The sequence below is a fragment of the Salmo salar genome, chromosome ssa18, assembly GCF_905237065.1.
Source record: "Salmo salar chromosome ssa18, Ssal_v3.1, whole genome shotgun sequence".
NCBI lineage: Eukaryota > Metazoa > Chordata > Actinopteri > Salmoniformes > Salmonidae > Salmo > Salmo salar.
The window spans coordinates 12,191,137-12,203,018 of NC_059459.1; the positions used below are offsets into that span (position 1 = coordinate 12,191,137).

The 11,882-nt window shown below is 42.2% G+C and overlaps 1 protein-coding gene across 1 annotated transcript in view; it reads right to left on the reverse strand.

Moving 5' to 3' along the window:
• The window catches only part of pkdcca (protein kinase domain containing, cytoplasmic a), a 34,728-nt gene extending 24,428 nt beyond the window's left edge, over positions 1-10,300 (reverse strand). Inside the window, exon 1 of the mRNA XM_045700756.1 lies at positions 9,241-10,300. Coding sequence (XP_045556712.1) covers positions 9,241-10,041 — 801 coding nt within the window. The 5' untranslated portion in view covers positions 10,042-10,300. The remainder of the gene's footprint in view (positions 1-9,240) is intronic.
• Between the last annotated feature and the right edge of the window lie 1,582 nt (positions 10,301-11,882).

Genomic DNA, 11,882 nt, shown 5'->3' on the forward strand with positions numbered 1-11,882 from the left:
TGATCAGGTCCATTAAAAGCTTAAGCTAAGAAGGGGTAGGCCTATGCTTTTAGCCATTTTCTTTAACAAAAGCCACAATGCCCTCACATACCCCCTCAATTCAAGCCCTCGTTTTAACTTAGCAGACCGAGCTCTTCGGTGACACTGAGATATTCAAGGAGTGCATGGTGACTGAAGCAATTGTCTGACAAAATCTATGGATAGTAGACTATAATTTCATCTGTCAAAAAAGTAGGCCCACCTCTTACTTCTTGAATAGGAAGAAATAGGCAAAAAAATAAAGCCCTCTTGTTGTTAGAAGCCTAAAGTCAAATTAAGATGAAGACTGTTTAAATGAATTAGGCCTTCTCGAATTAGCCTACTACTTCAGCACCCATGCGCTGTCTATTCCCGCGGCTGCCGCTTCATAGTAATGTAAGTTATGTAAATGACTTGACTATGGCTTATTGTGAGTTCAACAATTCTAATAAATAGACTTCATTATGGGCTACGAAACATATAGTTTTTATTCAAATAAATGATAACAGTAACAAGCTTACATCCGGTCCTCCTTCTCATCTTCCGCGCTTTCCCTCAAACTGAACAGGACATCAGTAGGCCTAGTCCACGCGCAGAGATATTGCAATTTGGCAGGCCAGGGCTTATGATTGGGAACGCCTATCCATTTCAGTGTGTAATGCAGTGTAACGTATTTTCATATATATACCATCCCAGCAGCGCCCATCAGAGAATCAGGGATGAGGGACATCATCGGGGGGGAAAAAAAATCGAGATTCTACAATAAGCAACTCATTCTCAAAACCTGAGCAATACAAATCAAATCGTATTTGTCACACGCACCGCATACAACAGGTGTAGACCTTACCGTGACATGCTTAGTTACAAGCCCGTAACTAACAATGCAGTTTTAAGAAAATAAAAGTAACACGATAAAATAACAATAATGAAGCTATATACAGGGGGTACCGGTACCGAGTCAATGTCTGGGGCCACAGGCTAGTAGAGGTAATTTGTACATGTAGGTATGGGTAAAGTGACTGTGCATAGATAATAAACAGTGAGTTGCAGCAGTGTAAAAACAAAGGGGGGTGGGGCACTCTGTGACTTGGGTGACTGGAGTCTTTGACATTTTTTTCGGCCTTCCTCTGACACCTCCTAGTATAGAGGTCCTGGATGGCAGGAACCTTGGCCACAGTGATGTACTGGGCCATACGCACTACCCTCTGAAGAGCCTTAAGGTCGCATTCCATACCAGGTGGTGATGCAACTGGGAAGGATCTTCTCGATGGTGCAGCTGTAGACTTTTTGAGGATCTGGGGACCCGTGACAAATCTTTTCAGTCCCCTGAGGGGGAAAAGGTGTTGTCGTGCCATCTTCGCAACTGTCTTGGTGTGTTTGGACCATGATGTGTTGTTAGTGATGTGGACATCAAGGAACATAAAACTCTCGACCCGCTCCACTACAGCCCCGTCGATGTGAATGGGGGCCTGTTCGGCCCTCCTTTTCCTGTAGTCCACGATAATCTCCTTTGTCTTGCTCACGTTGAGGGAGAGGTAGTTGTCCTGGCACCACACTGCCAGGTCTCTGACCTCCTCCCTATAGGCTGTCTCATCATTGTCGGTGATCAGGCCTACAACTGGTGTGTCGTCAGTAAACTTAATGATGGTCAGTGGAGGAAAAAGTACTCAATTGTCATACTTGAGTAAAAGTAAAGATACTTTAATAGAAAATGACTCAAGTAAAGGTGAAAGTCAGCCAGTAAAATACTACTTCAGTAAAAGTCTAAGAGTATTTGGTTTTAAATATAGTTGTCACGCTTTGACCTAGGAGAGCTGTGTTTTCTCTGTTTAGTTAGGTCAGGGTGTGATAGGTGGGTGGGCATTCTATGTTTTCGTTTTCTATGTTTTGGCCAGGTATGGTTTCCAATCAGAGGCAGCTGTCTATTGTTGTCTCTGATTGGAAGCCATACTTAGGCAGCCTGTTTTTCGTGTGTTGGTGTGGGTAGTTGTTTTCCGTTTTGTAGGTATTACCTGACGGAACTGTTGGCTGTCGTTTTTGTTGTTTTCTGTTTAGTGTCATTATTAAAGACAATTATGAGCACTCTACACACCGTGCCTTGGTCCCCTTTATACGACCCTTGTTACAATAGTTAAGTATCAAAAGTAAAAGTACAAGTATAAATTATTTACAATTCCTTATATTAAGCAAACTAGACAGCGCCATTTTATTTTTTATTTACGTATAGCCAGGGGAATACTCCAACACTCAGACATCATTTACAAACGAAGAATGTGTTTAGTGAGTCCGCCAGATCAGAGGCAGTAAGGATGACCAAGGACGTTCTCTTGATAAGTGTGTGAATTAGACAATTTTCCTGTCCTGCTAAGCATTCCAAATGTAACGAGTACTTTTGGGTGTCATGTATGGAGTTAAAAGTACATAATTTTCTTTAGGAATGTAGTGAAGTAAAAGTAAAAGTTGTCAGAAATATAAATACTAAAGTACAGATACCACAAAAAACTACTTAAGTAGTGCTTTAAAGTATTTTGACTTAAGTACTTTATACAACTGATGATGGTGTTGGAGTTGTGCTTGGCCACGCAGTCGTGGGTGAACAAGGAGTACAGGAGGGGACTATGATGTTGAACGCTGAGCTGTAGCCAATAAACAGCAGTCTCACATAGGTGTTATTTTTGTCCAGGTGGGAAAGGGCAATGTGGAGTGTGATTGGAATTGCGTCATTTGTGGATCTGTTGAGGCAGTATGCGAATTGGAGTGAGTCCAGGGTTTCCGGGATGATGGATTTCAAAGCCTTTCAAAGTACTTCATGGCTACCGACGTGAGTGCTACGGGGCGGTAATAATTTAGGCAGGTTACCTTCACTTCCTTGGGCACAGGTACTATGGGGGTCTGCTTGAAGCATGTAGGTATTACAGACTCGGTCAGGGAGAGGTTGAAAATGTCAGTGAAGACACTTGCCAGTTGGTCCACGCATGTTCTGAGTACACATCCTGGTAATCCGTCTGGCCTTGTGAATGTTGACCTGTTTAAAGGTCTTGCTTACATCGGCTATGGAGAGCGTGATCACACAGTCGTCCAGAACAGCTGGTGCTCTAATGCATGCTTCAGTGTTGCTTGCCTCGAAGCGAGCACAAAAGGCATTTAGCCCATCTGGTAGGCTTGCGTCACTGGGCAGCTCGTGGCTGGGTTTCCCTTTGTGGTCTGTAATAGTTTGCAAGCCCTGCCATATCCGACGAGTGTCAGAGCCAGTGTAGTAGGATTGAATCTTAGTCCTGTATTGACGCTTTGCCTGTTTGATGGTTTGTCTGAGGGCATAGAGGGATTTCTTATAAGCGTCCAGATTAGTGTCCAGCTCCTTGAAAGCCGCAGCTCTAGCCTTTAGCTCGGTGCAGATGTTGAATTTACTCCAATACTCTGGTGTTATCTTCATTTTCTCATGTCCTTGTTAAACACATCTAATGGGTTCTCTAGCCACAAATCAATGCCTGAACTTCAGATTACCAGTTAACAGGAGCTGAAGATGTTCTCAGGGTCCAATAAAGGGAAGAAGTTACAGAGCTTTAACTAATGCAAATGATGTGGGAGACTCGCTGGCCCTATCAAATAGTGTTCCGCACAAATTGATCGTCATCTGATCAAATCATTTTTCATGTGTCTGTTTTAAGACTGGGGAGATATCCATAGATATTCTGTGAGCACTTCTAAACGTGTCTTATCTTTCCTTTACTTCAACTATTACTTTTGAATTGATGACATGTATGTATTGCATATTCTTTGAAAGTTTCAGAACAGGAAGAGAAGCAGAAATGGCTTGTGTTTATGTGGTGAGGGTCTAGGGGTCTTGGGGTCTACCTGCAGAGTGCGGGGGCTGCAGGGCTGTTGAGCCCCAACAGACCCAAACCCACAGCAGGGGTAGATCAGAAACAGGACTGAGGGCTGAGCGAGGTATTGCAGGCAGAGGAGGCCTTGGACCACATTTGTGTGGCGTTCCATTTCCCCCTCAGCTTCCTTCCCGTGGAAGTCGGAGGTTAAAGTGTTAACCCTGGCTTAATTGCAACTCTGTCTCCAGCTCACGCCCCCTCTGCACTCCCCCCACCCCCCTTATCCTCAAACTGACCCCAGGGCCTCTGTGGCCCGGGACACCCAGCTTTCACATTAACACAACCTGGTTACTGATTCCCCAACTAATGGAGGAGATCTACAGAGCAGGCCCTGGGGGAGAGAGGGAGAGGTTGACAGAATGACACGCTCGTGTAAATATAATCCAACTACATGGCCAGAAACAGGCCCAGACCCCTGCAGCAGCCCAGAGGTCCCACCACTCTCAGATCATCTGTATCCACCATACACACATGCAAGTGTGCGTACGCTGACACACACACACACACACACACACACACACACACACACACACACACACACACACACACACACACACACACACACACACACACACACACACACACACACACACACACACACAATTTCTCGGAAGGATAACCCTTACCCTTCCACCTCCCTCTCCTCCTCCCCTCCTTCCCTCCCTCACCCTACACACACTCAGGCAGCCAGGCCGGCAGCCCCTCTCGTTATCTTACTCTCTGATCAGCTCAAATTCATCTTGTTCACACTCGCTCTAACATGGACGAGGGGAGAGAAAGGCGGTCCGCGCCTGCCGTGCGTGCTGGTGTGAAAAGACGTGTCCACAATCCACCTCCAACTTCACCGCCCAGTCAGTCACCTACCCCTCCTCTCCTCTCCCAAGGAGAGTCCCCCATCTACCCTGGACAAGCAGTATCAGTCAACATGGCTATTGACACCACAAGTGTGCTGAGTTAGGAGAACAGAGATGAACTGCTTTGGTTTCTACCTCTGATCCCATCTGTGGTAGTTTAAGGGGTGTGAGTCCAATAAGATCCCACTCTCTCTAGTGAGAGAAAGCATGGGCCTCTGTCTCTCCTCTCATAGCGAGGGACTGGACAGAGGCAGACACTAACCAGACAGTGTGTTGGACACTGTTTTGCTCAGACGGAGCCAGACTTCATCACTCTAACAGGATGTATTGGATCGGCGGAGCTGGACATGAATTGCTCTTTGTGACATTAAAACACGCTAAATAACGGTTAAATTTTTTTGTTATACAGACAGATTTCAAGTTGCGATTCTAGTAAGTCAAGTTAATGTGGACCTAGGTCGGCTAAAATAAACATTCCTTTTTTCAAAGTGACATGCCGCTGTAATTCAGTTTTAAAGTTAATATATTGTTCATTTCTACAGGTAGTGGAGCATGTCAATAGAATTTACCAGAAGTCATTCAGGCATTTTTTTCCTGGTGCACAAAAAAAGTGCCTGGATTAGCCTTAAGGCCAGTGTGCTGTTTTAAATTCCTTGCATATTCCTCATGTTCATAGAGGGATGAACAATTAATAATAGTTTCCCTGTGATTAGAGAGAGACATCTCAAACCCTTTTCAGTATATGTTAACATGTTCTAAAGCAATTCCAGTAAACCTTCAATATATCTTCCATGCCAGAAAATGAATTTTGTTATTTTTTTGGATGTTTATCCTGAAATAAATAATATTGCTATTATTTGCTTATGACAACGATGAGAGAGTAGGATAAAGCCAAAGTCCACTTTCTAGTCACACAATGCTAGCGTGTACATGTGTGTGTAGAACTATGTGTGTGTGTGTGTGTGTGTGTGTGTGTGTGTGTGTGTGTGTGTGTGTGTGTGTGTGTGTGTGTGTGTGTGTGTGTGTGTGTGTGTGTGTGTGTGTGTGTGATGGCATGATGGACAGAAAAGTCTGAGTGGACACAGGGAATATGTGTCACCTCTGACCCTGACTGAGTCCACTCCCACACAAACCAAGACTCCAGTATCACAGTCAATATCAATGTAAACATATACCTAGAAAGTACACTATCGCAACATGGACTAGTACGACAGCGATGAGAGATGGGCCGCTGCTATTGGCTCTGCTCCCCCTTGACTCCACAATGGAACTTATATAAAGAAAATAACTTCCCATCAATGAACAAACCAAGTAAAAGTAGAAGACACGGGGATGTGTAATAACGTAGAAGAAAAACAGCCCATGTAAAAGTAGAAGACACGGGGATGTGTAATAACGTAGAAGAAAAACAGCCCATGTAAAAGTAGAAGACACGGGGATGTGTAATAACGTAGAAGAAAAACAGCCCATGTAAAAGTAGAAGACACGGGGATGTGTAATAACGTAGAAGAAAAACAGCCCATGTAAAAGTAGAAGACACTGGGATGTGTAATAACGTAGAAGAAAAACAGCCCATGTAAAAGTAGAAGACACTGGGATGTGTAATAACGTAGAAGAAAAACAGCCCATGTAAAAGTAGAAGACACGGGGATGTGTAATAACGTAGAAGAAAAACAGCCCATGTAAAAGTAGAAGACACGGGGATGTGTAATAACGTAGAAGAAAAACAGCCCATGTAAAAGTAGAAGACACTGGGATGTGTAATAACGTAGAAGAAAAACAGCCCATGTAAAAGTAGAAGACACTGGGATGTGTAATAACGTAGAAGAAAAACAGCCCATGTAAAAGTAGAAGACACTGGGATGTGTAATAACGTAGAAGAAAGTAGAAGAAAAACAGCCCAAGTAAAAGTAGTGCTCTTTTTAATGCTGTTGTCAAAAAATTATCTCTGGTTATAGTTAAGTTATAACTTCAGTGGTCATCAAGTTTTGATGAGAGTTTTGATATAGTTAATATTTTGAAATATCCCAAATATTTAATGTGTTTTGTTGTAGGCAAGTCAGTTAAGAACAAATTCTTATTTACAATGATGGCCTACACCGGCCAAACCCAGATGATGCTGGGTCGATTGTGCACCGCCCTATGGGACTCCCAATCACAGCTAGTTGTGATACAGCCTGGATTCGAACCAGGGTGTCTGTAGTGATGCCCCTAGCACTGAGATGCAGTGCCTTAAACCGCTGTGCCACTCGGGAGCCCAAGTTAAAATATGTATTTTTTTCAATGACATAAGCCTTACTAAAGTCTACATTTTATGTACATTATCATCTTGGTTTTATGTTTTCATTTGGTAATTTAATTCAATATTAATGTAGGTTTAACATTGTTTGACAATTAGATGTCGTTTGCAATACTACACATAAGACGGTGATATTTCTTTATTGTATGCAATTTAAATCTTGATAAGAATGTAAGCTACATGAAAAGCTTTAAAAGGGTAAATAACTTGATTATTGCCAGATATTCTGTTATATCCTCGGTTATCATACATTATTATCTTAAAATTGTTCTCCATTCACCATGCACAAAAAAATGTAAAGGCTGATAGAATTTATTCAAAGTAAGTGTGACACGTTTCGTTTTCTCAATGTTTAAACAGATAACTTCCCATTCGAATGTGCTAACCAAATACTGATGCGTAGAAATTCTGATCAAAAGGTCACAGACGTATAATATTGTCCAGAAAATGATTTTAGGGAGTATAATTGATTACATTTGCACACACTGTACATAGATTTTTCTATTGTGTTATTGACTGTACGTTTGTCTATCCCTTTTGTAACTCTGTGTTGTTGTTATTGTCGCACTGCTTTGCTTTATCTTGGCCAGGTCGCAGTTGTAAATGAGAACTAGTTCTCAACTGGCCTACCTGGTTAAATAAAGGTGAAATTAAAAAAAAACAAAAAAACATTTATTGTATTTTAATAAATGTTCTGTATAGACTATTTGGCGGCTGTCTTGGTTCCTTTGTACCGTCCTAAAAACAGTATAGGCCTATCTTGAAAACATACCACTTTTTACTTGGTTAAAGTGCAACACTATTTCTTACCTTAAATTACCCCATATTTATTAAGTTATAATAACTATCCTAAACTTTATTTCAGAACATAAAGGCACGTTTTTCACTTGTTTGGTGGCTACTTATCTATCCATTCTACAAAGGTTGCAGTGAAGGCATGAAGTTCCCTCAACAACATCGTTTGGATATTTTAATTGGGCCTCATGCGGTGCATATTACAAGCACTAATTTAGGCTTATACTGTTGCCTAGAAATGCCACTATAACCAGTACTTCAAGGCCATATATTTTTCTCAAGTATTAGCAAAACATGTGAAACATTAGAAGAACATTTTTCAAATATATGCTCTATAGGCTATTGTAAATTTGGACATTCGCGAGTATAAAGGCTTGCAAATTATGTTATAGGGATACTTGTACAGGCATAACGATTTGTAGACCTGTATTGCAGGCTTAGATGAAATATAAATTATTCGTGTGGATATTGATAAGGTCATTTGGCCGACTTATCTCGGTCTGAATTGTAAAATCGTCCTTTACGCATTTATTTAGAATATGCCGTAAAACGTTACCAGGCGCTTCTTGAAAATACACGAACAAAAACGTGCCCAGGTGTAGAAAGATTAGCTTTTATATAATTGCATTAAAGGGCCTTCTTTCTTGTTTACAGAACGTGTCTAAATGCAAAAAAATACGAGGTAGAACGCGACAAAGCCTCGGGCATCTCACCGGCTGGTGCGCCATGCAGAGCCAGCAATCTGCTGATCGGATTTAATCAACAGGGGTAACAATGGAGCGATGGCGCTCATTCAACTGTTTAGCCACAGAACGCACAACACAGCATCCAAATAGCACTATTAAACCATGCCAATCATGCACTTATTTCATGCTGACTATTTTGTTTTCACTGCACGCCACATGAATTGATTTCTCAAGGAATCTCATGGAAATGGAATACACACCAGTGTTCCAAGTGTTCAACCCATGTGTCACTTTTGAAACGCTGAGAGTAGAGTTTCACACCTATGGTTATTCAGTCATTAGGGAAAGAATGATTCATGGTTTGGCTGTTGGTATAAGACAAAATGGCTATTAACCGTAACTTCGATATGTATAACAAGCGCAAATTAAGTTAAATTTGAAGTCAAACTGAAATGATTTATAAGGCCACAGTTGTAATGACGTTATAATTAAATTAATGGATTTCAGATAAATATCCTGTCGTTTTTGGTCTGTAGGCAACATAAAACATATAGGTTGCGTCTTAAATGTGTGTGGAATAGGCCTATAGCTAAATAAGTAATTGTGCTGATAATTTACAGAAATAGGTTAAAACACAGATTTAGAATATACAAAAATTGAAATCATTCATCATCAATTTGTTAGCTAGCCTAGATATATATTACCTTTAGAATGTTGGGGTGCTGTAGCCTTTCCATTAGCGTCATTTCTTTCACTATTTTGAAGGACGCCAGTCTGTAGCAGTCTCCAGGTGAACCATATTTCTTTACGCAATTTTCCATATCGTGTCCCCCGAAATCCACCGATTTCAGAGCCACCGACAAGCTGTTGTTGAGAGCCGCCTTGTAGACAGCCTTTGTGTAGCCTGAGCCGAGGTACTGAATATTGGTCACGTTGTCTATGCTGCTGCAGTCAAGCATCGGTGTACTGTTAATGCTCCTCGAATTCAGAGTTAAATCTTTCCGTGATTTTGTCTGCATGTATGAGGAAGGTGAAAGCCGATTTTGAAAATGCTTCTGTTGGTTATCGGTTCGCTCAATGACTTTGATAGGGTCCCAATTGTCCCCTGGCTCTGAATCCATGAGCCTCCTTCTCTCCAGCGGGCGGACAGGGTCCCCGGTCCCAGACCCATGTCCTTGGCGCCGACGGTACCGCACAACCTCATCGAATCTCTCTCGTATCTGCAGTAATAAGTCCTGGTGATGCCTGCTTCCCGCGGCGTTTTTACTATTGGACTCGGCCACAGCTTTAGTGTCCGACTCGCCGACGTGAAGCTGTGAATCGCCTGTAACCCGCTGCTGTTTTTTGTGGTAGTACCGATGTACTCTATTGTCGTGGTTCTGATGGTGCTCGAACCCTGGTATGTACAGCAAATTCATCAGCGTACCGAGGAAGAAAGAGAGGCAGAAGCCTGCTGCAACCACAATCTTTCTTCGCTTCATTGTGATCAGTTGTATTAATAGCATAAAATATATTTGTCCGTCTTCAGCTCCAGCCCCCGCCTATGTGTCTACCACCTCTGCAGCGGTGCCCGGCGTTCAAGGTTCTATCGTGCGCGACAGAACTTAATGGGATTCCGATGCCGAATGCGCTATGATCACGTCTTCATCTTGAATTATATGATTTATGCAGCCACGCAGGTTTAAGATCCTCCCCATATAAGGTTGACCATGGTGACACTTGCCTTCACACACTGCAAAGCCCACCACTTCTGTAGCCTATGAGCGCATCAGGCAGGGGTCCTCTAGCCTACTAGAAGCCCCTTGAGCGACTAAACAGCCGTGACGCCACTGTGATTGACAGCATACGTAGGTCATGCATCTGTGAGCACTGTAGTTTTCAGGAAGTCCATTTCCCCTTAGGGTACGTTGAACATAGAAAATCTTAAAACCACACTACCCATGGTGCAATGTAAAAATCCAGACAATTCCAGCAAACCAGCAGCTGTGGAACAGTGTTTGAGGTTTCTTAGAACTGCCGTTTTGAGTAGACCTTATGGCACGCGCAAAATCTGCCCACTGACGTTAGTGATGAAAGCACATGAGTTGATGGACATGAATTATAATATCTACTATCTAATGTTGTTTTATTTCAATTTTGTTAATGGCCAGGCTTATATGTGTTTTAAATATAGCCTTAATTGAACGTTTGCAAAGCCTTTCTAATAGGCCTATACGCCTTAATATGCCAATTTGTTGTCATCCGGATTATTAATTATTACCTTTGCGCATAGTAACATTATGTAGCCTAGCCTATCCAGTAGGTTTTCTGCTGATGGGCTATACACATCATGGAAAGTAGGCTAAATTGAAATGTTTCCAATGAATAATGAACATTGCGTTATGAGACAACTGTGCATACACATAAGAACGCGTCATGCTTTCAGCAAGTAGGTTATTCCATTTAGCTAACACTTTTGGATTGCATTAAATCTTCCACCTCTGTTTTAAATTGGTTGAGAAGTCCAGACTCCTTGCAGGCTGAAGTTCTGCGAGCCCCTCTGTTACTTGGAAAGAAAAATGTGTATAATTATGTCTCTGGGGTCGGAGAAGTAAAACTCTAAATTAAAAGCAGACATTACGAAAAAAGGGAGTATAAATAATCAAATAATAGGCTCCAGTACGGCTTTGTTAAACTCGGCAGAGATAAGCATTCCTTGACTGGAATCTCATGTTAGCCAGCACCCCCGTCCTCCCAAATAAATCCCGTCGTGTTTGTCTGCTGTAAATACACTATAGCAGTGCCAGCGACGTTTTAAAAAATGAGCCACCACGACCCCTTTTAAGTGGGCCCAAACAGAGTTCACCACGGGGTCTCGCTCTCTATTGTGGTAGGCTAAATGATGATGAACTTTAAAATAATGTTATTAATGCTCTCATTGTTTATCGGATTACTTTAATAATGACACATTAGTTATTTCTGGTGCAGCTGAGGCAAGACCAAGCGGCCTCTATACCTTCATTAGGCCAACAAACCAGAAGGATGACGCGGGGAGTCCGGCCTGAGCCCTGCTTGAGATCCGGATAGTGTAGACCTGAATGCTAGTGACATGGCTATCCATCAAACCGACATTACCATGTAGTTAGCAACTAATTAACAAATACAATCAACCTGGAAACTGAAAAGCGGAGACAGCGGGGCTCAGCCGCACGACGGCCTGGGGTCGAGGGGCCAGACGCAGGGAGAATTTGTACAAAAGGCGCGCGTCCACTCCTTTTAATAACTTTGGTAATATTTTTTAAAAGGTCAAAGTAGTGTAAATATAATTATATTATATTAGCCCTATATTATATTATACTATTGGAAC